Source organism: Sciurus vulgaris, assembly GCF_902686455.1.
Source record: "Sciurus vulgaris genome assembly, chromosome: 1".
NCBI classification, from domain to species: Eukaryota; Metazoa; Chordata; class Mammalia; order Rodentia; family Sciuridae; genus Sciurus; species Sciurus vulgaris.
Window position 1 is genome coordinate 10,867,900 of NC_136461.1, and position 25,671 is coordinate 10,893,570.

The 25,671-nt window shown below is 60.3% G+C and overlaps 2 protein-coding genes across 6 annotated transcripts in view; both read left to right on the forward strand.

The window, feature by feature from the left end:
- PLEKHM2 (pleckstrin homology and RUN domain containing M2) overlaps window positions 1-18,722 on the forward strand; it is a 34,022-nt gene extending 15,300 nt beyond the window's left edge. The window contains exons 2-20 of one of the 4 annotated variants that reach the window (XM_079140772.1): window positions 3,487-3,593; window positions 3,803-3,912; window positions 4,423-4,522; window positions 5,051-5,138; window positions 6,971-7,157; window positions 8,375-8,434; window positions 11,387-11,615; window positions 13,190-14,029; window positions 14,225-14,294; window positions 14,395-14,485; window positions 14,763-14,827; window positions 15,138-15,226; window positions 15,836-15,968; window positions 16,200-16,390; window positions 16,747-16,812; window positions 17,165-17,324; window positions 17,630-17,809; window positions 17,876-17,992; window positions 18,535-18,722. In XM_079140772.1, the coding sequence (XP_078996898.1) occupies window positions 3,487-3,593; window positions 3,803-3,912; window positions 4,423-4,522; window positions 5,051-5,138; window positions 6,971-7,157; window positions 8,375-8,434; window positions 11,387-11,615; window positions 13,190-14,029; window positions 14,225-14,294; window positions 14,395-14,485; window positions 14,763-14,827; window positions 15,138-15,226; window positions 15,836-15,968; window positions 16,200-16,390; window positions 16,747-16,812; window positions 17,165-17,324; window positions 17,630-17,809; window positions 17,876-17,992; window positions 18,535-18,672 (3,021 nt within the window). In that variant the 3' untranslated portion in view covers window positions 18,673-18,722. The other 3 variants (XM_079140773.1, XM_079140774.1, XM_079140775.1) reach the window with 3 other exon arrangements.
- Window positions 18,723-20,668: 1,946 nt separating this feature from the next.
- SLC25A34 (solute carrier family 25 member 34) lies at window positions 20,669-23,985 on the forward strand. Of its 2 annotated transcripts, XM_079140882.1 has the most exons (5): window positions 20,671-21,589; window positions 22,151-22,216; window positions 22,296-22,448; window positions 22,775-22,909; window positions 23,453-23,985. In XM_079140882.1, exons 1-5 carry the CDS (start codon window positions 21,161-21,163, stop codon window positions 23,636-23,638), a joined length of 969 nt encoding a protein of 322 aa, XP_078997008.1. In that variant the 5' UTR covers window positions 20,671-21,160; the 3' UTR covers window positions 23,639-23,985. The 2 variants fall into 2 exon arrangements, with proteins under 2 accessions (XP_078997009.1, XP_078997008.1); XM_079140883.1 differs by lacking the exon at window positions 22,296-22,448 and having other exon boundaries at window positions 20,669-21,589.
- Window positions 23,986-25,671: the final 1,686 nt, after the last annotated feature.

Below are 25,671 nucleotides of genomic sequence, written 5' to 3' on the forward strand. Positions count from 1 at the left end.
GGAATATGGCTAGTGCATCTGGAGCTGATTTTTAAATTTTTGTTTAATTTACATTTAAGCTTCAGTAGCCTCATGGGGTAGAGGCTACTGGATTGGACAGCTCAGCTCTAAAAAACCCCTTTAAACCTGTTACAGATGACAAAAAATGAGGGTTAGAGGGCCAAGTAATTTGCCAAAAGTGTGCGGCTCTGTAGTAGCAGAGCCATGTGTCCTGCCTCCTGAGCCCTCTCCTCAAGGTCAAGGTGAAGAATTCCTGAATAGCTGGGTGCAGCGGTGCATCCTATGATCCCAGCTGCTTGGGAGGCTGAGGCAGGAGAATAGCAAGTTGAAGGCCAACCTGGGCAACTTAGCAAGACTCTGTCTCAAATGAAAAATATAAAGGACTGGATGTAGCTCAGGGGTAGAGCATCTGTGGGTTCAGTCCCCAGTATGGGGGGGGGGAACCTTAATAAATGGGGTGGGGAAAAATAAATAAATAAATAAATAAATAAATGGGGTGGGGATCCATGTTCCTCTATAGGAAGACTCAATATTACAAAGATATCATTTCTTTCCATAGATAATCTCTGGATTCAGCATGATTCTATTAAAAATTCAGAAGGGAATTATAATGAAATTTGATTCTAAAAGAATGGATTGGAATAATCAAAACAGTTTTGGGAAAAAGAGTAGTTGGGATAGGGGAACGGATGGATTTATTCTGCCCATATCCAAGTGATGAATAAAGTGAAAATAATTAAAAACAGGACACAGACACAAGAATGACAGTAGATCAATAACGCAGAATAGTCTAGAAAGGGGCACATTGAATCACATCCATTGGGGAGGGCTGGGCCACTCGTTAATATGAGGAAACGGGTTTTCCTTCCAGAAAATAATGAAGCTGGATCCTTACTGCCTACAGTGCATAAAGATCTGAACATAAAAGTGAAACCAAAGGTCGGGGTGTAGCTCAGTGGTAGAGAGCTTGCCTAACGTGCACAAGACCCTGAGGTCCATATTCAGCACTATAAAATTATAAAATACAAAGTCCTAAAGCTGTGCACCTATAATCCCAGCTACTCAGGAGACTGAAGCAGGAGGATCTCAAGTTCAAGGTCAGCCTGGGCAATTTAGTAAGACCCTGTCTCCAAAAAAAAAATAAATAAATAAATAAAAGTAAAAAGGGCTGAGGGTTTCGCTCCGTGGCCAGCGCGTGCTGTCGACCGGGTGAGGGCAGCAGGAGGACTTGATGCGCCACACACACCTCCACGTCGCCTGTGTTTTCACGATAAGCAGCTGTTGTCTGTGGGATAATTTTATTTCGTTACCCTGACTTGAGAAAGGAATCTTAGTTCCTGCCTATCAGTTAAAAACTGCATTGAGGGCCAGGGCCACCTTCTCTGTTCCCATGTACACCCACATGCACCCTGTCCTCCTTACTCAAGTGTTTTGATGGCCATGGCTACTTTCATAATCAAGAAGACAAATAAACCTTGTTTTGCTTTTGATTTTTTTATTTAGTTAGCTGATTATTTTTTGCAGTGCTGGGGATTAAACCCAGGGCCTCTCGCCTGCTAGGCAAGTACTCTACCACTGAGCTTCTCCCCCAGTTCTTTCTATTTATTATTTTGAAAGACAGTGTCTTACTGAGTTGTTGAAAATGGCCTTGAACTTACTATCCTTCTGCCTCAGCCTCTGGAGTCTCTGGGATTACAAGTCTTTAATTTTTTTTTAAGTTCTTTATACATATACATAATATTGGTGTTCATTTTGACATAATTATGTATGCATGGAATATAATTCTCAGTACTTCCCTTTTTCCTTCCCTTCTTCCTCCCCTGTTCTCTTCTCTCTGCTGTTTTTTTCTATTTATAGCTTTTAAAAAATTAGTGCATCATGGATATACAAAAAGGCGAAATTCACTGGTGTATTTATGTGTGTGCACAGGGAAGTCTGACAGATCCACCCACTGTTCCTCCCATTCCAATCTCTCCTCCCATCCATCAATCCTCCTTTACTGTGTGATCTCTCTTCTGTTTTCATGGAAATCCCCGGCCCCTTACAGGTTTTGCTTCTTCAATGAGGAAGTCACACTACATCTCTAAGGACCATTTCAGCTCTGACATCTATTTAAGATGTTCTGATCTCACATTTTAAAATTAAAAAAACAAGCCCTTGCATGACGGTGGTGCACGCCTGTAATCCCAGCAGCTCAGGAGGCTGAGATAGGAGGGTGGCAAGTTCAAAGCCAGCCTCAGCAACTTAGTGAGACCCTGTCTCAAAATAAAAAATAAAACAGGCTAAGGATGTGGCTTAGTGGTTAAGCACCCCTGGGGGTTCATGGATTCAGTCCCTGGTACCAAAGAAAGGAAGAGAGAGAGAGGAAGAGAAGAGAAGAGAAGAGAAGAGAAAAGAGAGAGAGAGAAAGAAATTTTTTAAAAAGTCCTTCTTTCTTAGCACCTGTGTTGTACTTGAGCTGCAGCCTGATGGGGTGCCCCCAGCCACGCCAGAGGCAGGGCGGGTCTGGCAGGTTCCCATTCTCTGTCTTTCAGCTCCTGAAGCCTTTCTTCCTGGGGCTCCCCTTGGCCTGCCTGGGGGATGGGCAGAGCCGGCAGGACTGAGGTCTGTCCCCAGCCAGCAGGGCTGCTGGGCTTGCTGGGCCACAGAGAAGAGAGGCCCTATTTGTCGCTGGTTGAATGGCTGGCCTCTCTCCAAGAGCATGTGCTTACTGGTGTGGTGGACGAGGCTTGCCTGCCGCAGCTTTGGGACCACTGCTTCCAGGAAACGCTTCCGAACACCTTTGTCCCGGCAGCCTAAACCTGGGACAGGATCCGCGCTCGCGTGCGCTTCTCCCTCTGACAGTGGCCAACCAGGATTTGTGGCTCTGATTGTGGTGAGACTTTGTCCCAGGGTTCTGCGGGACAGGTCCTCCTGCCATAACTGCAGTTGCAGGGAACGCAGACCCAAGCGGGGCTTTCCTGGCCCCAGCGGGCCCATCCAGCTGCCAGGCCTTCCTCGCGGAGCTGGCTCTCTGCGGTCGCCCACCTGCTCTCCAAGCCTCTTGCACAGTCAGGCCTGGGAACAACGTCCTCCGTGGGGTGGGGCACGCTCCACAGTCGTCAGCCTTGCCAGTTTCCTCAGGCCAGTCCACTGCCCCACATCAGCCTTCTGGCAAGGACATGGGCCGTAGTGTGCGCAGAGGGTGACCAGCTCCGAGTGCCTGTGAGGGCGTGGGCATGGGCGATCTGCACGGATGGCACCGTGCGTGGTGCCCCTGGCCTGAGCCGCGTACCACCTGCCCCCAGCGCATGGCTGTGACTGCCTCACCAGCCTCACGTGGTCCTCAGGCCAGGTGCTTACTGAGGGCCTTTTGGGGACAGGGCGCTTCAAGGTGGACGGCTGGTCTCTGTGCACACGTCGTCTGGCAGTGGTTTCCTCAGCACCTTCTTGATTCCAGAACTTCTGGGCCCCCCTCTTTATCCGGTTTTTGTTTCCGTCCTCCAGCTGCAGAGCTACTTCGCTGCGTGTGAGGATGAGACCCCTGCCATCCGGAACCACGACAAGGTCCTGCAGCGCCTGTGTGAGCACTTGGACCACGCGCTGCTGTACGGGTGAGTGGGCGGCAGGCCTCCCGCAGCTCTGTGGAGGGCCCCGTGCCCCGCAGGACACGCCTGGCCTCGCCTGCCCGCTTCCTTCTCGCTGGCCGGGGAGCTGGTCTGGTGAGGCAGCCTCAGCTGTCAACCAGCAGGCGGGCGCACAGGCGTGGGGAGGGGCTGGCGCAGTGCATGGTCGCGGGCCCAGCCTGCTGTCCTGTCCCCAGGCTGCAGGACCTCTCGTCGGGTTACTGGGTGCTCGTGGTGCATTTCACCCGGAGAGAGGCCGTCAAGCAGATTGAGGTGCTGCAGCACGTGGCCACCAACCTGGGGCGCAGTGAGTAGGACCAGGGAGACACAGGACGGAGGCCAGCCACGCTCCCGCCCCTCGGACAGCTCAGGCTCAGGTCCAGCCCAGTCAGCCCTGGGAGACTGCCTTGTGGTATCCAGTGGCAGGGGCGTCCAATGCCAGCACCCTCCACAAGGCCCCGTCTTCCCTGCGTGGGACAATTCGTGGGTGCCTGGGGTTGGGATGATGGGGAGAAGAGACTGAACTGCTCTTGGAACCCAGATGCGGTGCAGGGGAGGACTCTGTTTGCCGTCCCCGAGCTGGGATCCAGGTTAGCCTGCAGGGCCTGCAGGACGGCGTCCGCGCGTAGCTGAGCCTGGCTCACGTGTGCCCCGCCCTCTCTCAGGCGTCCCGGCCAGCCGTGGGCAGGGGCCTGAGGCTGCTAGAGAACCCAGTCCTCAGCAGCCCTTTCTCTCCTTTCTACCCTTGCTCTGCAACGGGGAAGAAGGCCACATCCCGACAGACCTTCCTTCCGGTTACTCCAGCCTTTGCTTGCAGGCCGGGCCTGGCTGTACCTGGCCCTCAACGAGAACTCCCTGGAGAGCTACCTGCGTCTGTTCCAGGAGAACCTGGGTCTGCTGCAGAAGTACTATGTCAGGTGAGGGCAGCACTGTCTTGCCAGCCTCCAGCTCCCCTGAGCCTCACCCCAGAGCTTCCTGGAACATGCAGATACCATGCTGTGCCACATCAGAGGCCTAGCCGGTATTGTGTGCTGAGGACACGGTAGTGATGGCCAGAGAGCCCTTGGAGGCTTGCTGGCAGAGTGGCGGCCTCCTCCGGCAGCTCTGGGTCCTGCCGGGGCCCTGGGTGCAGCTGGTGCTCTGCCTTAGACTAAGCCAGCCATCTACCTTTGCCTCAGCCCTGGCTGGGGTCGCTGCAGGGACAGATTATTTACAGCAGCTGCTGAGAGTCTGACAAGGCTTATGCCACAGGCTCTGCCGTGTCACTCAGACCCAGGAGGAGATGCTGAGAGGAAGGGAGTGGGGAGGGCTGCCCAGCTGGGTGGCATGGCAGGGCTGGGGTGGGGAGGTCACGAGTCCGGTTGCAACACAGCTGGCTGCTGGTGCAGTTGGGCCGAGCTGGGACCAGACCCAGACGCACCAGCGTCCCTTCCTGTGTCCTACAGGAACGCCCTCGTTTGCAGCCACGATCACCTGACACTCTTCCTGACCTTGGTGTCTGGGCTGGAGTTCATTCGGTTTGACCTGGATCTGGTGAGATGCTGTGGCTTCCACCGCTGGAGGAGCAGAGAGGGGCGTGGGCTGCGGGCTTCATTTTTCACTCTGGCTGGGAGCAGGGTGTGGCTGAGCTTCAGCAGCGCTTGGTTGCTTGGTCGTTCAGGAGAGGGAAGCTTTCGGGGCCCACGGAAGTTAGGGCAGGGGAGAGTCTCCCTCAACTCCCTGTGGCAAGGATTCCTGGCCCAGGTGACATCTGTCTCCCAAGCAGCACAGAGAGAACCACACTCCCAGAAGCCCTTGCCTTTGTGCTTCGGGCATGAGTGTCTGAGAAGGACACTCCAGCCCCACGTGAGGCCAATCCAGCCCCACATTTCCTGGGATTCCAGCTTCCCAGCCATGGAGCCCCGACACCCTCCCCAAATTCTCTGGCTTCCCTCACTACCAGCCCTATGCAGCCTCCCCTTATCCACCAGACCCAGTGGAGGCCCGAAGCTGCAGAGTGCCAAGCCCTCTAGAGAGTGGCTTTTCCTACGCATACATGCCCAAGGTCAAGTTTAATTGTAAACCAGGTGTTGTAATAGGGTGGTGGTGCCCAATAGGGTCTGTAATCCCGGGGACTCAGAGGCAGGAGTGTCACAAGTTTGAGGCCAGCCTCAGCAACTTAGAAAGACCTGTCTAAAAAGAGAGCTGAGGATACAGCGCTGTGGGTGGGAGCCCCTGGGTTCGATCCCCAGTCTCTCTCCCTCCCTCTCTCTCCCTCCCTCTCTCTCTCTCTCTCTGTCTCTCTCTCTCTCTCTCTCTCTCTCTCTCTCTTTCCCTCTCTCTCTCCCCCTTTCCCTCCCCCTCTCTCTCCCTCCCCCCCTCCCCCCCCCCCTCTCTTTCTCACACACACACAACAAACTATAAAGAAACAACAACTAATAGTACAGTAGAACAATTATAGCAATGTACTGTAATGAAAGTTCAGACTTATGAATTATTTATTTCTGAAAGTTTCCATTTGATATTTTTGGAATCTCAGTAGCTAAAACCATAGAAAGCAAAACCACGGTCAAGGGTTGACTACTACACAGCTGTGGGGTGACCCACAGCATCACTGGAGGTGGCCTGTCCCGGTGGCCTGGCTGCCCATTCTCGCCATATCACCCTCCCTGTGCCTCCCCCAGGAGCACAGACCAAAAGGGAACCTGGAAGCGGAGGAGAGGAGCGCTGAGCAGGAGAGCAGGGAGGCACCTGGCTCGGGCGCATCCTGACTGTGCTTGCTTTCTCTCTCTCTCTCTCCCTCCCTCTCTCTCCTTCTCTCTGTCTCCCTCCCTCCCTCCCTCTCTCTCCTTCTCTCTCTCCCTCCCTCCCTCCCTCTCTCTCCTTCTCTCTGTCTCCCTCCCTCCCTCTCTCCTCCCTCCCTCCCTCCTTCCTTCCTTCCTTCCTTCCTTCCTTTTTCATACTAGGGATTCAGCCCAGGGGTGCTTTTGCCACTGAGCCGCATCCACTGTCTACTGTCCTTTTAATTTCTTTGAGACAGGGTCCCCCTAGTATACTTAGGGGCCCGCTAAGTTGCTGAAGCTTGCCATCCTCTTCTCAGCCTCCCAAGCAGTGTGCTCCCTGTGCTGACTCCTCCATCTCTGTGATGCTGGGAGAGGCGCTCAGGGCCCCGCTCCTGCTGGGCAGGCTCCCACACGACAGTGCCTACACTCCATCAGCCAGAGTCAGCAGCCGGAAGAGCTGACCCGTCACTGCCTCTTCCTAGCAGCTCACTCTGCACCCACCGCGTCAAGCCACTGATTTCCCAGAGGAAAAAGAGCACAGGAGGTGTCAGAGCCGAGTCTCCCGGCGGGACCTCCGCCTCACGTCCTGTCCACTCTCCCCAGGATGCCCCTTACCTGGACCTGGCCCCCTACATGCCTGACTACTATAAGCCTCAGTACCTGCTGGACTTCGAAGACCGCCTTCCCAGCTCTGTGCATGGCTCCGACAGCCTGTCCCTCAACTCCTTCAACTCCGTCACCTCCACCAACCTGGAGTGGGATGACAGCGCCATCGCCCCTTCTAGTGAGGGTGAGTGGCCTGGCCAGAAGGGGACTGTGCCTCTGCCCTGGGATGGACTGGACCCTCTTGTCACTGGTTGATGACATCACTCTGGGTGGTTTTGATTCAGTGGTTGAGATTTGCAGTCCAACAAAGCCAGCAGAGTCCTGTGATGGCAAAAGAATGGATTCCAGGCACAAAGAGCCAAAATGAGATTGTATGAATATTAGCCACGTTTCCAGAAGCTTCAGTCCCAGGCCCAGGGCGGATTTCTCAGCAAGGAGGGATTCGCTGCAGCGTGTCCTGGAAACCCGTGCCTGATGCTGTGGGCGAGTGTTGAATCCCTGGGGAGGCTGCGCCACCCGAGGTTCTGGGCCCAGCCAGCCCTGCAAGGAGGAAGAGCCAGCAGGCCAAATGTGCAGGGGCGCTGGTCGGGGTTCTTGCGTATACCTGGTCCTCTGAGCTCCTCCTCACTTGCTGCCGTGTTAGGGCCGGTTGCACCCGGGGTGCACAGCCTGAGGAGGAGCTTTTGGGTCATTCTGTTCAGTCCAATAACCCATTAGAACAACCAGTTTTTCTCAAACCTTAGGCCTTGGTGTTCATTTCTGAAACTGGCCATTGCCCCAACTTCATGCCTGAGACACACTGGTCCCTTCTTTTATCGGTCCTGCCTCACCTCCAGGGAAGGGGATTCCAACAGTGCCAGCCCTCGGCCTCCCTGGGGCTACCTCAGCATGGAGGCCTTGACCTTCCTCTTTCTTTGCTTCTGCTGTGCCAGGGGTCATTGTCCCGGCCAGTGGGGGTGGGCACTTTCCACTGGTGTGCAAGTGGAAGGTGCCACTCCTCTCCTTGCCTGTGGGCAAGGAGCAGGCAGGGGATGGTGTTGAAGCAGCCACCCACCGATGAGCCTACCTCATCTCTGCAGTTGTAGAGTAGACTCGGGCTGCCAGGTGGGATCTTATTGCCCACCTGGCAGGAAAGGAAAGGGGCAGAGGGCAAACATGAGGTCAGGCCACGGGTGCCCAGGCGTGTGTGCCAGAGCAGTTCTGGGTTTGGAAAGCAACGGCCCACAGAGCTGCACAGCTGGCCGCAGGCCCCTGGCCAGGAGCCAAGCTGCCAGCTCCCAGTTAGAGATGCAGAGTCCCTGTCGCCCTCTCCTGTTTCCCCGGTGTCCCCCCATCCCCGTCACCCACCCCTCCTTCCACACCTATGTTTCTAATCTTCAGTTTTGTCCCCCGTTCTTGTAGATTATGATTTTGGAGATGTGTTTCCAGCAGTGCCGTCTGTACCCAGCACAGACTGGGAAGGTGGGACAGAGTCTGCTGTGACCTCTTTTCCTGTTTTGCGATGTTTCCATGCCAAGCTTGCTGCATGTGTCAAGATCAGCTCCTTATTACTGACGATAATGCCCTGATCATAACAGCCGGGCCTGATGTCCTGTCGATGGAATTCTGCAGGAGAGCTTGGCCCTTAGCCCAGCATGTCCCTCCTCCCCGGCAGCACACCTGCCTCTGCCCAGGGCCCCGGGAGTCACTAAGTGACCGTTTCGGGGCTCCTAGATCACCCTTCCTGATTCCAGGGCCAGTTGATTCTTGGGGTGCCTAGGGAGCTACTCATCTGTGGGGTGCTCGCGGCCCCACCCAGTGAGCAGAGGCTGTTCCGGAGGGCGAGGCCTTTCCACACAGGGCTGCGAGCTCCTTGGGCTAGACGCGGGTCGGGAGAGAGGGCTTGGGGTTCTGGCCCGTTCCTGACGGCTGCCGCTCAGGTTTCGAAGGAGATTGAGGTCCAAGTGGGGGAGCTGCCTGAGCCCTGAGCACAGCTGGAACTGCCTTCGGGAGGTCTTCTTGGGAGTTTTAAGTTGAACAAAAATACAGTGTGTCGACCCCCCCCATCTGCTGGGCAGCGGCAGTGTTGGGGTGTCCCCCTGCCTGTCACCTGCCGCCGGCTTATATAAATTCATAAAGCAGTTGCCCAGAGACTGTGGTTACTCAGAGCATTTCTGAGAGGTGAATGCTTCCTCCTTAAATCTGAGGCCATCCCAAACCCCTTCCCAAATAGCTTCCTGCCTGGAACAGGGGTGGTCCCATCCCCAGGATAAGGAGCAGGGGCCCCCCCACCTTATTAGAGGCATGATCTCCAAGTAATGGGTGACAGATGGTCTTTCCCAAGTAATTCCAGTATGAAATAGCTTAACTTTGAAGGAAATAAGATATAGCACTGGGAAAAATAAATGATGTCACTTGGCCAAGCGAGTGGCAGGGTTTTAGTTTGCTCAGCCTGAGCCCAGAATTCCATCAGGACTTCCTCCCCCTCAGTCTGTCTGGAGCACATGTGCCGGGCGTTGGTTTTCCCTCTGATGCTAACAACTAACCCTTCCTGATGTGCCTGTTAGCCCTGCGACCAGCAGGGCCCGGTCTTCCTCCGCAGCCCTTCCGACCCCCGCGGCCTGAGGACTAGCTGCCCAGGCACAGCGCTTACTCAGGTTAGGGCCCAGGGAAGGTGAGATTTTTCTCGTCCAGGACCTCTCGCTTTCCGAAGTTCCTGGAGCACTGAGCCTCGCACGCTCACCTCCGGAGGCTCTGTCTTCTCCTTGGGTCTGGAGGAAAGCTGGGCTTGGAGGCAGCGTGAAATCCAGGGCCCCAGGGCGGGGTGGGGGTGGCCGTTCCGTGCTCCTCTGGCTTCTTTTCTCATTTGGCGCTGGGAACTGAACCCAGGGGCGTTCTACTGCCGAGCTGCAACAACCCGCCCTTTGTAATCTTTACTGAGACAGGGGCTACCAAGTTGCTGAGGCGAGCTTCAAACCTGTGACCCTCCTGCGGACTCCCGAGTCTCTGAGGTCACAGAAATGAGCCGCTGTGCTCCGTGGCCTTTGGCTTCTTTTCGGGGCTGGTGGCGTCACAGCCTTGCTGCCCCTAGTCTCCAGGAACCCCTGCCCTGGGCAGCTACGCACACCGAGGCGGCACGGGGCAGGACTCCGAGCCAGGGGACAGCTCTGCAGCCAGAGAGCAAGGCTTTCTGAAGCCAACTGGGTCCTGGCCCCAGGGACAGAGGAGAGCCTCGTAGGGACCTGAGCAGAGCCTCGTGGGTCTCCGGTGTTTTCCGGCATAGCTGGAGGGCCTCCCGGTTCCTAGAGCAAAAGCCGGTGCTCTTTTTAAAAATGGCTGATGCGCAGGATCAGCAGGCAGCTGCCTCATGGTTGCCAAGTTCCACTAGGAAGGTGACGGCAGATTGGGCCCTTCCATGGGGCTGAGGGGAGCATGTTTGCCACCTCTCTCCTGGACAGCTAATGGCCAGCAAATGGGGCAGAAGCAGCCGTGCCCCTGGCCATTAATCCTGCCCACGTGGCTGCTCCATCTGGGCCTCAGTCCTCTGCTTGGCCAGCTCCCCTTTACGCTGTGGCCGGGTGCTTGTCATGGTGGCGCTCCCTGCCCATTCCAGGGACTTGGGGTGGCTGGAGGCTCGGGGGAGGCTGCTGAGGCCAGCTCTGGAGGGGCAGTGCGTGAGGGTGACCCCAACAGGCCCCATCAGCAAGCTGAGCTCTGAATGGAATCAGGGCTCAGCGCCACCCTTGAAGGGGCAACCGGCCTGCCCTCCAGGAGTGCGGGTGGGTGCTGGGGAGGCAAGCCCACACCCTCTGCAGGGCTGCAGGGCATCGGGCAGCCCCCTCACACTCCTGCTGCCTGTCTGGTCCCCCCACTCTCTCCAAGGGCTCTGAACCTTCTGTCTGCCACCCAAGGCCGCCCCCTCTGGCTCCCCACCCAAGCCGCTCAGCCTCGCCCCCTGGTTTTCTCTGGTTTCTTCCTCTATTCTCCGCGCTTCCTTTGTGTTCTCTTTTGTCTGCGGGGCCTTCGGAGGACTTCTGGTATCTTCCGCCAGTGGGGAGGGGCTGGAGCGGGCATCGGGCTGCTCTGGCAGGAGCGCTCGGAGGTTCATCTAGGAGGTTGCGGCTTGTCCTTCCTGCTTCCCTTGGAGGCAGCAAGGTCACCCTGCCCAAGGCCTTGAGCCTGGAAGCTGCTTCACCACCCACCCTTAACTGCCGGACCGTGAGCTCCCGAGGAGTCTGGGGTGGCAGAGACGGTGGTCCCTCCAGGTCCCTCCTAGAGCACGAGTCCCACGTCCTGTTGGGTTGGGGCCTCTGCTCTTGACACCGGGCCGTCAGGTCGGGCCCCTGCAGGAGTCACTTGTCTCCCCCTGAGATGGTTGTCCTACGGGGCCCAGCGGGGTCTGATGGGCAGTCTCCTATCTCCTTGTCCTCCCAGACGGAGACCTCACGGACACTGTCAGCGGCCCCCGCTCCACTGCCTCGGACCTGACCAGCAGCAAGGCATCCACCAAGAGCCCCACCCAGCGCCACAACCCCTTCAACGAGGAGCAGGCGGAGATCGTGTCCTCCTCCGACACCACCCCCGTGCACACCAGCTCTCAGGAGAAGGGGGAGTCCCAGGCCCTGGGCCTCCTGGACGCCTGCGCGGAGCTGGAGGTCATCAGGTCTGCAGGGAGGGCCGGGGGAGGTTGCAGGTGTCCCGGGGTCTGTGCCCACTCCTGCCTCACTCTTAGACCAGGGCAGGCCCGGTCTCTCCTGTGGTGGTGTAGCCCCTCCATGGAGGCTGAGAAGCAGCCCTGTCACCCCCAGGCAGTCCTTTGAGCAAGAGGTGTCAGCAGGCCAGTCCTCCAGCCACAGCAAAGTAGAGACAGTGGTTTAACAGCAGACCATACTTCCTAAGGTTCTGGGGGGTGACATGGTCCGTTCCAATGAGGGCCTCTTCCAGGTTTGCAGACGTCCACGCCATGGTCTGCAAGGGGCAGAGCAGAGAAGGAGCTCTTTGGAGCACTGGCTTTTCAAGAGGATGCCACCCTCAGGACCTCTTACCTCCCAAAGGCCCCCACCTCCTGATTCCATCACATGGGAGTTAGGGTTTCCACGTATGAGTTTGGAGGGACACAAATACTGGGTCCGTGGCAAGGCCCAAGACCTGGAGACAGGCTGTGCCCGGCTACTGGGGCATTTTGTTTGGTCCATTCAAGATCAAAAAACACCTTCAGATTGGACTTCCTCCTGAGGAAGTTCTTGGAAGTCGGTGTACCAGTCCTGAGACCTGTACCAGTCCTAGTCCCGCCTGGCTTATTAGAAGAAAAGTACCTTTGTCATGTGGACAGGGACATAAAAGGGAGGAAGGGAGGAGGTCAATGACAAGTTGGGGCTCTTGGCCAGAGCCTCAGTGGAGCGGGGGCTGCCTGATCGCCCCTGGGCCCTGTTCTTAGAAGTCCGCACCCTGAATGAGAAGAGAAGCCCGGACACCAGTCAGACATGCTGGCCTGAGGCAGGGGCACTGGTCCCCAGGGCCTGGAGCCAGGAGGCCCACCCCGCAGGCTGGCTCAGCAACAAAGCAGTGGTGCGTGCCTGTAACCCAGCAGTGTGGGAGACCGAGGCAGGAGGAATGCAAGTTCAAGGCCAGCCGCAACAACTTAGCAAGGCCCTGTCTTAGTTAAAAATAAAAAGGGCTAGGGCTGCAGCTCAGTGGTCCAGCACCCTGAGTTCAGCCTCCAGTGCCCAAAACAAAGCAGCCTGGCGTGGTTCAGCCAGGCCCGTTGCATTCCACCAGCATGGAGTCAGAACGGGGTCAGGGCTTTGTGCCCAGAAATGGGCATTTCTGGGTGACTTATCCATGGTGACACTTAGCAGATAGTGGGCTCAGAGGGACACGTGCCCACATCCTGAGAGAAGACCTGAGCCCGGGGCCCTTGGTCTGACTAACCACGGCCTGGGTTTATCTCTTAGGGGCACAATCAGTTCAGTCTCATCAGCTGGAATTTATAGGACCGGTTCAGGGGACTCCCTGGCTACTGCCACCTCTGCCTCCCTGTGCTGTCCCTAGTCCATGACCCCACCCCTGCCTCTGCCAGGATCAGGGACAACTTCAAGGCCCCACACTGCCCAGACCACAGAGGCTGTGGCCATGACCTTGGAGGGCATGTGCCCAGGCTGGCCCTTCTGACCCAGGCTGATTTCCCTTGGAACCCAGTACTCGGGTCTAAATCCCTCCCCACTACTGTTAATCCAGGGTCACCAAGAAGAAGAAAACTGGCAAGAAGAAGAAAACCAGATCGGATGAGGAGGCCAGTCCGCTGCACCCCACCTCCAGCCAGCAGAAGTGCAGCAGGCAGCGGGACAGCACTGGCCTGGTCTGCTCAGGCCTGGGGCGGGACTCACCAGACCCTGGGGCCTCCCTCCAGGAGGAGGGAGAGGGACCCAGCAGCGCAGCTGAGAGCAGCGAGCACTCGGAGCTCGGCCAGGTGGGCTTGCTGATCCCCGAGATGAAGGACACCTCCATGGACTGCCTGGGACAACCCCTGAGCAAGGTCATTGACCAGCTCCATGGGCAGCTGGACCCCAGCACCTGGTCTTCCCATGCTGAACCCCCAGACCAGTCCTTTCGGACCGGCTCTCCCGGGGATGCCCCGGAGAAGCCGCCATTTTGCGACTTTAGTGAGGGGCTTCCAGCCCCTATGGACTTCTACTGCTTTACCGTCGAAAGTCCAAGCACTGTTACATCAGGTGGCAGCGACCATGACCCTGCAGGGCCTGGCCAACCGCTGCATGTTCCTGGTGGCCCTGCGTCTGCTGGCCAAGAAGAGGGAGGGAGAGAAGAGGGAGAGGCGCCTGGGCCGCTAGAGAATGCGCCACGGCAGGCTCAGGAGCTGGAGACCCAGGAACCCGACACCCAGTTGCCCCTGGTCAGTGAGGAGCCTGTGCCTGAGCCGGAGCCCGAGCCTAGGACACAGGAGGCTCTTTGTCAGCTCAAGCAGGACCAGCCCAGCCCGTGTCTGAGCAGCGCTGAGGACTCTGGGGTGGATGAGGGCCAGGGGAGCCCTTCCGAGGTGACACACTCCTCTGAGTTCAGGTGAGGGACAGTCGTGGCTGGCACAGGACTCTGCCAGTCCTTGAAGCCAGGTACATGGGGACATGGGCTCTAACCTCTCAGTGAATTAAGCCCAACAACTGGAGGACCCAGTCCCCCCACTGTGGGAGGCGGGAAGGAATGTGCTCTCCCTGCCCAGCCTGACCCTCGTCCTTCTGACGCTTGTCCCTCTCACAGAGTGGACAACAATCACTTGCTCCTGCTGATGATCCATGTGTTTCGGGAAAATGAAGAGCAGCTGTTCAAAGTAAGTCTAGGGGACTCGGTGGCCAGCGAGACACAACAAGGGCCCTGTCCCAGAGGTGGCATCTGGGCCCCACACCTGACCTGTCTGCCTGGGCCCCCAGATGATCCGGATGAGCACCGGGCACATGGAGGGCAACCTGCAGCTGCTGTTCGTGCTGCTCACGGACTGCTACATCTACCTGCTCCGGAAAGGTGCCTGCCGCCCTGGCCGGGAGCGGGTTGAGGTTGGGACCCCCTCACCCAGCCTTGCCCCCTCGAGTGGCATGGGAACAAAAGGCTCCCAGGAGGGGGTGGCTAGCTGAGCATGGGCCCAAGCCCCACCACACTCACCCCGTGTCATTCTCCTGCTCCGTCACTGCAGGTTGCAGGACAAGGAGGGGTCCCCTCTGCCAGGGGCTAGGTCTTAGAAAATGGGGCCGGGGAGGGGAAAGAGGCTGGGGGTAATAGGCATTGGGGTCTCCTCTCTCAGGGGCCACAGAGAAGCCATACCTGGTGGAAGAGGCCATTTCTTACAACGAACTGGACTATGTGTCGGTGAGTTCAGGCTCTGAGTTGGTGGACCACCTAGCACGGCGTCCTGGCCACCCGCCCTGGGAACGCAGAGCAGGGCCTGTCCTGAGGATGGGCACCAACCTGACTCTCAGAGAGGCTTCTGTGCCTGTGCTGGGGACCAGAGCCAAGTGCGAGGACACCTCTGACTGCCCCAACTCCTGCTGGGCTCCAGCCTTGGGGCCTCACTGGTGGCCACCCTGGGGTACTCCCTCCCCTGCTGCCCTGGCCGGGCTGTCTGGCTGCACTGTCCTTTCTGGCAGGCGGCAGCCAAGCCCCCTGTGGTTTCTGGCAGGTTGGCCTCGACCAGCAGACAGTGAGGCTGGTGTGCACCAATCGCAGGAAGCAGTTTCTGCTGGACACAGCTGACGTGGCCTTGGCCGAGTGAGTGTCGGCCCCGCGCCCAGGACTGGAGAGGCAGCACCTGCCATTCTGGGGTCATGGCACGGGGAGGAGGGTGGGAAGTGGAAGATACCAAAGTGAAAACAAGTGTGTTCCCTCAGAACCCACAGTCTGGTCAGAGGAGGGACAGTGGACGGTCACTGACCACTGACTCATGTGGCCAGCCTAGGTGCTCTCAGGGCCTTGTGGCCCACAGAGGCCAAAGGGACTAGTGCGAGCTGCTTACAGGAAGGAAGGCAGAGCCATGCTGGCCAGGGCTGCCCTCAAGTAGTTACACGTGACAATTACACGTCATGAGGTTGTGTCACAGCCCCGACTCAAGGTCCCTCACTCGAGTCCTGCTGGCAGCACCTCGGGTCTTCCTCCACTGTCAAGATCCAAGGCCCCTGGGCTCTTAGGAAAGCCTCAGGCCTTTTCTGGTCACCGCTGGATGACACCTACCCAGCCATGTCATCGCCCCACCACCCCGGGCCCTGCTTTGGCCGGGTCCCTCCCCCATTTCTGTGACCCCTCCAAACCAGGAGCTCTCAGGGAAAAGCCCTGTCCTTTGAGGCTGTTCCCCTCTGACAGCAAAGCCCGCTTCCTATGCAGGTTCTTCTTGGCCTCTCTGAAGTCAGCCATGATCAAAGGCTGCCGGGAACCGCCCTACCCCAGCATCCTGACTGATGCCACCATGGAGAAGCTGGCACTGGCCAAGTTTGTGGCCCAGGAGTCCAAGTGCGAGGTGAGGGCTCGGGGAGGAAGCCCAGAGGAGTCCACAAGGGGCCAGTGGCAGCCAGCCTTGGTGCTCGGGTCAGTGCACGCGATGACTCTGGCACCTCTGTCACTTCCACCCTCCCCGTCCCGCCCCGCCCTCAGTGGGTACTCCTGATCCTGCGCCATGGGTGAGCTGAGTCCTGGCCCGGCTGCCTGCCCGGCACAGGCCTCGCCCACTCTGTCCGCTGTCCCCCGCCAGGCGTCCACTGTGACTGTGTACTTCTACGGCCTCGTGCACTGGGAGGACCCCGCAGACGAGTCCCTGGGTCCCGTGCCCTGCCGCTGCTCCCCCCCCGAGGGTGCCATCACCAAAGAGGGCATGCTGCACTACAAGGCGGGCACCTCCTACCTGGGCCGGGAGCACTGGAGGGCCTGCTTCGTGGTGCTCAGGTGGGAGCCCAGGCCGGCGTGGGCACCTCTGCGGTCTGAGGGAGGGGGCCTCCCCACTGCAGGCCCAGGGTGGACGCAGGCCAGGGCTGCAGGGCTTCTCATAAAGCCAGCGAGCTGGGCCCAGGAGTGCCCAGTGCCCAGGTGGAGGCCGGGCTGGCCTCGGAGGGCCTGGAGCTGCCCAGGTCTGCTGAGGCAGCACTCTGCTGTCCCTCTAGTTCCCTTTAGTCCTCCCTTCCTGGAAAGCAGGCCTGGCTTCCTTTGCTTTTGTGACCATGGCCACTCTGGGGGTCCCTGGGATCAGAGCGCGCCCGCCCCCTCTTGGCCAGGCCTCACTGCTACTGTGCTGTGTCCTGCAGCAACGGCATCCTCTACCAGTACCCCGACCGCACCGATGTCACCCCCCTGCTCTCCGTCAACATGGGGTGAGTGTCGCTGCCCCAGGGCGTCAAAGCTAAGCCTGGGGCCCTCCTGCTTCCCGGCCAGCGGACCTCTGTCCCCCACCCAGCAGCTCTGCTGCCCTGTGGTTTGCAGGCTCTGAGGCTGAGGGGAACCCCCAGGTGCTGCCGGCCTGGAGCCGCTCCAGTCTGCCAGGGGACGCCGCGGCCTGGCTGGAGGGAGGGCGGGCCAGCAGGGCAGCTCTGAGCTGCCGTGTGTGGGTGCCTAAAGGACTGGCGGTTCTGGACCTCGGGAGAGCCAGAGGGCCAGGGCAGCCTTCCCCAGCCCCTCCTGCCGCAGGCCTCCTCGCCCCTGGCTCACCCTGCTCCTCTGGCCCAGGGGGGAGCAGTGCGGTGGCTGCCGGAGATCCAACACCACGGATCGGCCCCACGCCTTCCAGGTCATTCTCGCCGACCGGCCCTGCCTGGAGCTGAGCGCCGACAGCGAGGCCGAGATGGCCGGCTGGATGCAGCACCTCTGCCAGGCGGTGTCCAAGGGGGTGAGCGTCTCCGCCCCGCCCCCACCTCGCCTGCCGGAGCCCTGCAGGACCCCGGGGCCACCTCAGCAGCCAGCCCCAGTCATGGGCAGCCTGGGAGGACACAGGTGGGGGACCCTAGGGGACATCCCAGGATGGACCCCGGAGCTCAGGTGCCCTGTGGACTAGACCACCCTCCTCCCCACCCACTCTCCTGAGGTGGGCAGAACCTGCTGGACCCGGGTGGAGAGGGCAGAGAACCACCTGGGCCTCTGGGCTGGACAGCTCTGGACACGCAGCCCGCCTCCCCACCTCTGCCAACGCCTCAGGTCACCCCCCAGGGAGCCGCCCCCAGCCCCTGTATCCCCTGCTGCCTGGTGATTGCGGAGGACCGCCTCTTCACGTGCCACGAGGACTGTCAAACCAGTTTCTTCCGCTCCCTGGGCACAGCCAGGCTGGCGGACGTCAGCGCCGTCTCCATGGAGCCGGGCAAGGAGTACTGCGTCCTGGTGAGCAGCGTGGGCGGGTGCGGGCCCTGCCCGGGGAGCCCCCTGCTCACCGGCCACTCTCCCTAGGAGTTCTCCCAGGACGGCCCACAGCCCGCCGCCCCCTGGGTCATCTACCTGAGCTGCTCTTCTGAACTGGACCGGCTCCTGTCTGCCCTGAACTCCGGGTGGAGAGCCATCTACCAGGTACCCAGCTGCCCAGGAGCCCTGGCCGCTCCCGGACCTGACATTCCCTCCAGGATCCTGGGGACAGCAGTGTGCCGCAGCTCTGGGCAGACACAGAGACTTAGGGCAAAGGGGCGAAGCCTGGACTCAGTGAGTCTGGGGAGAGCTGCTCGCAGTGGGCCTGGAGCTGCGACCAGTGGCGCGCAGCCCGGTGGGAGGGGCTCCCCAGTCCAGAGCAAGGGACTTGCCCTGTGTGCACTGCAGCCCAGACAGCCTGAGGCAGAGAAGGGCACAGACGGGCGGTCGCCAGGCAGTGCTGCTGAGAGCACAGGGCCACCTCCCTGGCCACCTGGGAGAGGGGACTTCCCAGAGAGGAGGTGTCAGGGCGCCCCCATCAGCTCAGGCCCCCCCAGAGCACAGGAGGATCTAGCGGCAGGGAAGCTGCTCCCTGGGGAGGCCAGATAGGCGTCCATGGCACGGCCGATCCCAGGAGTCCCGAGGCCCCTGGAAGGATGGCGCTCGAGGACTGCAGTCCTCAGGGCCCTGCCTTGTCCCCGACCCAGGTGGACCTCCCCCACAAGACCATCCAGGAAGCCTCCAGCAGGCAGAAGTTCGAGGATGCGCTGAGCCTCATCCACAGCGCCTGGCAGCGAAGCGACAGCCTCTGCCGCGGCAGAGCCTCCAGGGACCCCTGGTGCTGAGCCGGGCTGTGCGCCCTCCCAGGAGGTCGGGGAGGGGAGGAGGCTGAGCGGCAGGCCAGGGTCGCCCTCGCGGTGCTGCTCAGGAGCCAGGTCTCCATGCACTCCTTAGCCCGCTCCTGCCCCAGGTGGCTGGGGGCGGGGTCGCTCCACTCCCAGGGATCCAGAACATGCCCAGCTCGCCTGGGCGCCCTGCCCAGTGCGTGGTGGCTAGAGGCTGCTGGGGACAGAGGGTCTGAACCAGGCGGGCTCTGCAGACACACTGTCCTCCCAGGTCAGGACCTCAGGATGGTGACAAGAGGAACGTCCATCTATAGGGAAGCGGAAGGATCAGGAGGCGGGAACCCCCACCCCGGGTCAGGGGCCTGGGCAGAGGCTCAGGGCCCCCGGGTCCTGAGTGCCCAGCTACCCTTGTTCATTTTTGAACACTCCGTGGCCATGCAGGGAAGCTACAGCACCAGTGTCTGCGCATGCTCCCTCTCACTAACCCACCCCACGCACAGCCGCCCACCTTGCAGAGCCCGGCCCGGGCCACCAGGGCGCCCTGCATGCCGTGACCACCTCCCCCCAACTCAGCAGAGCCCATGGGACCTGGGGTCATTCGGCTCCTTTTGCCAGGAGCAGAGAGAGGGAGGGCGGAGAGGCTGGGAGAAGCGCAGAACCCACCACGCTCAATCTCCTGACTGTCCCCTGCTTGACTTGGACTGGCCCTTCCAGAGTCCTGGGGAAGGGGTCGGTGGTGTGGGTTTTGTTTTTTAAAATAAAATAGACATGTTATATTGCCAAAACTCTTCACTGGCCCTTTTTGAGCAGGGCAGGGTGGGGTGGTCTCCAAACCCTCCAATTCTGCAACCACACCTCGTCACCTGCCCCATGCCTGGCCGTGGACGCAGAACCCATCAGCTGTGGCTGCCCCCATGGTGCGCACTGTCCAGAAGGACACAGCCCAAGGAGTCTCTGGGCCTGACCTTCTCCTCCCTGTTTCCTGCAGCTGCCACCAGGAGGAGGGGCTGGGGCTGGTGGGTGGTCCTCCTGGCCAAGTGACTGCAACCACAGCCCTTATGTTTTTAATCTCCATCCCACTCGGGCCCTGGCGTCTTGGGGTGGGCAGTGATGGGGCCCCCTATTATTGAGTGAAGCCCAGTGTTAGGCACACTCTTCCGTAGTCTTCCAAAGGCCCTTCTGAAGTAGGTTAGCAGTACAGTAGTCCCGTCGGAAGTGCCACCTTCTACACTCCAGTTATCTGAGGTCAGCTGCAGACTGGAAATGTTAAACAGGCTGGGTGCAGTGGCACACACCTGTGAGCCCACTGCTCAGGAGGCTGAGAGAGGAGGCTCACAAGTTGGAGGCCAGCTTCAGCAACGTAGTGAGACCCTGTTTCAAAATTAATATTAGGACTGGGAAGCAAGTCAATGCTAGAGCACCCCTGGGTTCAATCCCTAGTACCAATAAATAAATAAGGAAATGTTGGGCTGGGGAGATAGCTCAGTTGGTAGAGGGCTTGCCTTGCCACCTTGCAAACACAAGGCCCTGGGTTTGATTCCCCAGCACCGCAAAAAAAAAAAAGTTAAATGGGAAATTCCAGAAATAAACAATCTTCAATTTTAAACTGCACCATTCTGAGCAGGCGCCGGATCACCGCCCCTCATGGGCTGTGCACTCAGCGCGTGCTGGTCACCAGTTTGGCCTGGTTTTCAGATGGCCTGTGGGGGTCTAGCAGCATTCTGTGTTTACTTGATAATGGCCCCAAAGCTCAAGAGGCGATACCTGACAATCGGGACATGCCGAAGAGAAGCTAGAAAGTGTCCCTTTAAACGAAAAGGCAGGACCGCCGGCATAGCTCAGTGCTAGAGAGCTTGCCTGGTAGGCAGGAGGGCTGGTTGGTCCCCAGGGCCACCACCAAAAAAGAAAAGGCAAATAGCTCTGCTGAGCTCAGAGCCCTTCTCCCTCCCCCTCTCCCTCTGCCCATGTGCTCGTGCCTGAGGCTGGGACACTGAGGCCAGGAAGGGGCAGGCACACAGACTCTGGGACCGAGATAGGGTGGCCACCGCACGGCTCCCACACCTCACGCCAGGGGTCTCCCGGGACACTTGCCTCATGTCCCGGGCTCCCAGCTGGAGCAGGACAGAGGCCAGAGGGAGGACAGAAAGACCTCTGGGCAGGAGGAGGTGCCCTTGCTGTTTGGCAGCTTCGCCCCGCCCCCACTCTCCTTCCAGTCCCAAGTGACCTTTCCCCCAGATCCCAGGGTCCAGCCCCGCCCCAGAGGAGGCTGGGATTGGTCGGAGCCGGAGGAGGCGTGTTCTGGGCGCCGACAGACCCTGGTCCGGGAGCAGACAGAGCAAGTGGATTTCCAAGATAGACCAGGGGCGCGCAGGAGCCGCTGGTACCTGCACCTACCAGGAACTCTGTCCTCCAGACATGGCCCTGAGCGCCCTCAGGCCCCGGCCCCGTGGTCCAACAGGGGTGCAGACTGTCTAAACACCGCCGCCCTATGGCTCACGCCTCGCCCCTGACCCAGGCACGGCTGCCTGGCCCGGAGGCCGTGGAGACGGTGCCCCCAGCTGTGGACTTGGTGCTGGGCGCGACAGCCTGCTGCCTGGCCTGCGTATTCACCAACCCCCTGGAGGTGGTGAAGACGCGACTGCAGCTACAGGGGGAGCTGCAAGCCCGGGGCACATACCCACGGCCCTACCGGGGCCTCCTGGCCTCCGTGGTCGCTGTGGCCCGCGCAGATGGGCTGTGGGGCCTGCAGAAGGGGCTGGCCGCCGGCCTCCTCTACCAGGGCCTCATGAACGGCATCCGCTTCTACTGCTACAGCCTGGCAGGCCAGGCTGGCCTCACCCAGCAGCCAGGTGGCACCGTGGTCGCGGGCGCCGTGGCCGGGGCGCTGGGAGCCTTCGTGGGGAGCCCTGCTTACCTGGTGAGTGCCTGGTCTCCACCCTGGGATTTGATCCCACAGGGACTCTGCAGCCACCAGGGCTTTGTGGCCCCATTGGGGTGGGGCCAGCTGGGTGGGGCTGCTTCCTGGGAATATCTGGCCCAGGCCTGGAATCTGTCCCTTGCCCTGACTCTGGCTCCCCTGGGATCCCTGCCCTGCTGCTCCTGAACCAAGGAAAGGGGCAGAGGGTGGCAGGAGATGTGTGAGTTCAAACCCTGTTGGGTCACCTTGCCTCCGCGTGGCCTGGTGTAAGTTAAAAATAAAAGCCACCACTGAGCGGGCCGCGGCATCCCGGTCTGGGCACTGGGCAGTCAGCAGCTCACTCAGCCATTGAGGAGTAACCAAACCGGGTTCCAGAGAAGGTTAAGTGACTTGCCCTGAGTCCCGCCAAGGTGCAGAGAGGCCGACTCGAGTCTCGCTTGGAGCCTGGGCCATGCAGGCCAGGCTGTAGGGCAGGGCCCTGTGGGTTTGGGGCACCACTGCAGAGGGGCCCTCCACCAGCCAGCTGGCACTGCAGGCCCTGCCTGGCCCCTGCTCCCGCAGGTCAAGACACAGCTACAGGCCCAGACGGTGGCCGCCATGGCCGTGGGGCACCAGCACCAGCACCAGGTGAGCCCCGGAGTCCCTGCGCTGTTCTGGCTCCCGGCTGGGTGGAGCCGCCCAGTGACCCTGCACCCTCTCCCCGCAGAGCGTCCTGGGGGCCTTGGAGACCATCTGGCGGCAGCAGGGCCTGCCCGGGCTGTGGCGGGGCGTGGGTGGGGCCGTGCCCCGAGTCACGGTGGGCTCGGCTACCCAGCTGGCCACCTTTGCCTCCGCCAAGGCCTGGGTGCAGGAGCAGCAGGTGAGGGCTGGGGACACCTGTGCCCACCAGCACAGACAGGAGTGGGAGGGTCACCCGCCTCCCTCCACACGGGAAGTCCAGGGCAGTGACAGATGGGGCCCTTGAGAAAGCCGGGAGCTCTGGCTCTGCCATTGGTGTTGTGACCCTGACCCCGGGGCCCAGCAGGAGTTGAGGGCGGTGTGACCCTGAGGTTGTGAAGGAGCTGCGTGGGGCACAGCTGGAAGGCCTCCCCCCTCAGCCAGCCCCTCCAGCTCCGTGTGTGTGGGTCACCACGTGGGCGCATGGGGGGCAGTTGCTGGGGTCAGATATCTGTGCCGTCCCCACAGTGGCTCCCAGAAGACAGCTGGCTGGTGGCCCTGGCTGGAGGCATGATCAGCAGCGTGGCAGTGGCTGCTGTCATGACCCCCTTCGACGTGGTCAGCACGCGGCTATACAATCAGCCTGTGGATGGAGCTGGCAGGGTGAGCAGGGGTCACGGGGAGCTGGGAGTAACCCCCACACACGTACGTGCGCACACACACGTGCAGCCAGAGCCTGGTGGACACGCGGCACACATACGTGTTAACTGGGCTTGCTGGGTGAGCAGCTGTGTCCCAAGCATGTGCCAAGCACTTGGACATCCAGCTATTATTCTTTTTCCTGATGAGGAAATTGAGGCTCAGAGAGGTCAAGTGATTTGCCTGAGGTTACTCAGTTGCTAAGTGGGGGACCTGGGATTGGAATCACAGCCTTCCGGTGGCACTGCCAGTCTCACAGATGTGACCAAAACAAGGGTGCCCGTGTGCCACTGGACAAGCCAAGAGCCCTGTCAGCGGGCTGTGTCTGCCTGAAGGAAGAGGCCCTTCTCCTAGGGTCACAGGCTGCAGCATCACCTTTGCAGCCTGCCAGCTGGGGACAAGTGCGTTCTGGTGTACCCGCAGAAGCCGCGGACACATAGACAGGCCTGATGTGCCAGCTGGGGCCTCGCGGGCCTCACGGTGACACCCCGCCCTGTCCATCCGCAGGGCCAGCTGTATGAGGGCCTCCGGGATTGCCTGGTGAAGATCTGCCAGCAGGAGGGCCCCTGGGCGCTCTACAAGGGTCTGGGCCCTGCCTATCTGCGCCTGGGTCCCCACACCATCCTCAGCATGCTCTTCTGGGACGAGCTGCGGAAACTGGCCCAGCGGGGGGCCCACCACCAGGGCACCTAGGCCTCGTCCCTCACCCCCACATCCGGACACGGTGTGGCACTGGCCGGAGGTGACGCCTTGCCTCCCTGGGACAGACCATCCCAGAGTGACCGCAAGCCCAGGACCCGCCGCAGGTGGGGCAGTGTGTGGCAGCTCTGGCCAGCTCAGCCCACGCAGAGCATCTGTCCTGCTCCCGGCGTCCCAGTCGCTGCAGCCCACGCCCTGCTGGCCGTGACGGATGCTGGGGGAGTCACACGGAGCCAAAGGCGAACTGCCTCAGCCTCCTGGGCCTCCATCGCGTCTGGCGAGACTCCTTCGCTGCAGCGGCCCAGACTGCTGCCGGACCGTGGGGCCCGGCGTGGGGCTCGGCGTGGGGCTCGGCGTGGGGCTCGGCGTGGGGCTCGGCGTGGGGCGACGCAGGGCACCGCCAGGCTTCACTAGGGCTGCCCTGATGGGGCCGCAGGGGCTGGAACTTGGAAATTTGTCCTCTCACCATCCGGAGGCTGAAGTCTGAGACCACAGGGTGGCAGGGTTGGGTCCCTCCCTTCCTTTCCACGTGGGGCTGGAGCCCAGGGCGTCCTGCACGCGCGCAGCCTGGACTGCTTTCTCCTGGGCCCTGTCCCCTTGGCTCTCGGAGACTGCCTTTTCCTTGAGTCCCACACAGGGACCACTGTGTCCTGTCTCCTCTTACAAGGACACAGGCCACGTTGGACTTGGGCCCACCCCAGTGACCTCGTCTTCACCAAGGGGAGATCACCCCTGTCTCCACATACAAGCTCCTCCCGAGGTCCTGGGGGGTGGACTTCGGCGTTTGCATGGGGGCGGGGGACAGGGACACGATTCAGCTGAGACCTCATGGGAGGGCTTATACTGTGGCCCTGCGTTTGCACAATTCTGATGATTCAGAAAGGAAGCTCAGGAGCCCGTGGTTCAGACCAGGAGGCTGAGGCCCAGGGACAGGGTGCCTGCCCAGGTGAGCAGCGGGCATAGCCAGGGGCAGGGCCAGCAGCAGGCCCCGGGCCCTTTCCCAGACTCAGCCACACTCCCGCACAGGCCTGCTCAGAAGGCCTGCACTGGTCTTGGTACTACCAAGGGGATACCAGCTCCCTGGTGGGCAGGACAGGACCAGCCTGCCGCTGCAGCTTCCCCACCGCGCCCTGCGTGGCCCTGCAGACACACACTCCAAACCAATAAAGTTTTCTACTTCTTTACCTCAAGGACTCCCTCCACCCGGTCACCACCCCGGCTCCACTCCCATCTGGGAAGTCAGCAGGGGTTTCCAGCAAGACAGCCCCACCCGCCTGACCAGGCAAGGCCTGCCACCTGGCGGACACAGGGGGAACGTCAGGATGGGCAGCCTGGCCCCTGCAGGGAAGGGCTCACGCAGAACCCCAGCCAGAGATTGTAGGCCACCCACTGAAAGGGCAGAGTCAGAGCAGAGATGAGAGAGCTGGGCTCGCAGCCCCCATGGAAGAGCTGCAGAGCCCAACTCGGTGTCAGGGGAGGCCCCAGCCTCCCCAGCCCAGTGGGAGAGAGAAGCCCAGAGCTCAGGCTGTGGGGGAGAGAGAGCCCTAGATCTCAGGCTGAGGGAAGAGAGAGCCCTAGAACTCAGGCTGTGGGGGAGAGAGAGACCCAGACCTCAGGCTGTGGGAGAGAGAGAGACCCAGACCTCAGGCTGTGGGAGAGAGAGAGACCCAGACCTCAGGCTGAGGGAGAGAGAGAGCCCCAGACCTCAGGCTGGGGGAAGAGAGAGCCCTAGACCTCAGGCTGTGGGAGAGAGAGAGCCCCAGACCTCAGGCTGGGGGAAGAGAGAGAGACCCAGACCTCAGGCTGAGGGAAGAGAGAGCCCCAGACCTCAGGCTGGGGGAAGAGAGAGTCCTAGACCTCAGGCTGTGGGAGAGCCCCAGACCTCATTCTGGGGGAAGAGAGAGTCCTAGACCTCAGGCAGTGGGGCGAGAACCCCAGACCTCAGGCTGGGGGAAGAGAGAGAACCCCAGACCTCAGGCTGTGGGGGAAAGAGCCCCTAATTTGATCCCCAAGGGTGAGAGGACACA

What these genes read in the sequence shown, in the direction of transcription:
- SLC25A34 (XM_079140882.1), top strand. Translation starts at nt 21,161, where the DNA reads ATGGCTCACGCCTCGCCCCTGACCCAGGCACGGCTGCCTGGCCCGGAG. An exon ending in TGGGGAGCCCTGCTTACCTG is followed by an intron (nt 21,590 to 22,150) that starts GTGAGTGCCTGG and finishes CTGCTCCCGCAG; the next exon opens with GTCAAGACACAGCTACAGGC. An exon ending in GGCACCAGCACCAGCACCAG is followed by an intron (nt 22,217 to 22,295) that starts GTGAGCCCCGGA and finishes CTCTCCCCGCAG; the next exon opens with AGCGTCCTGGGGGCCTTGGA.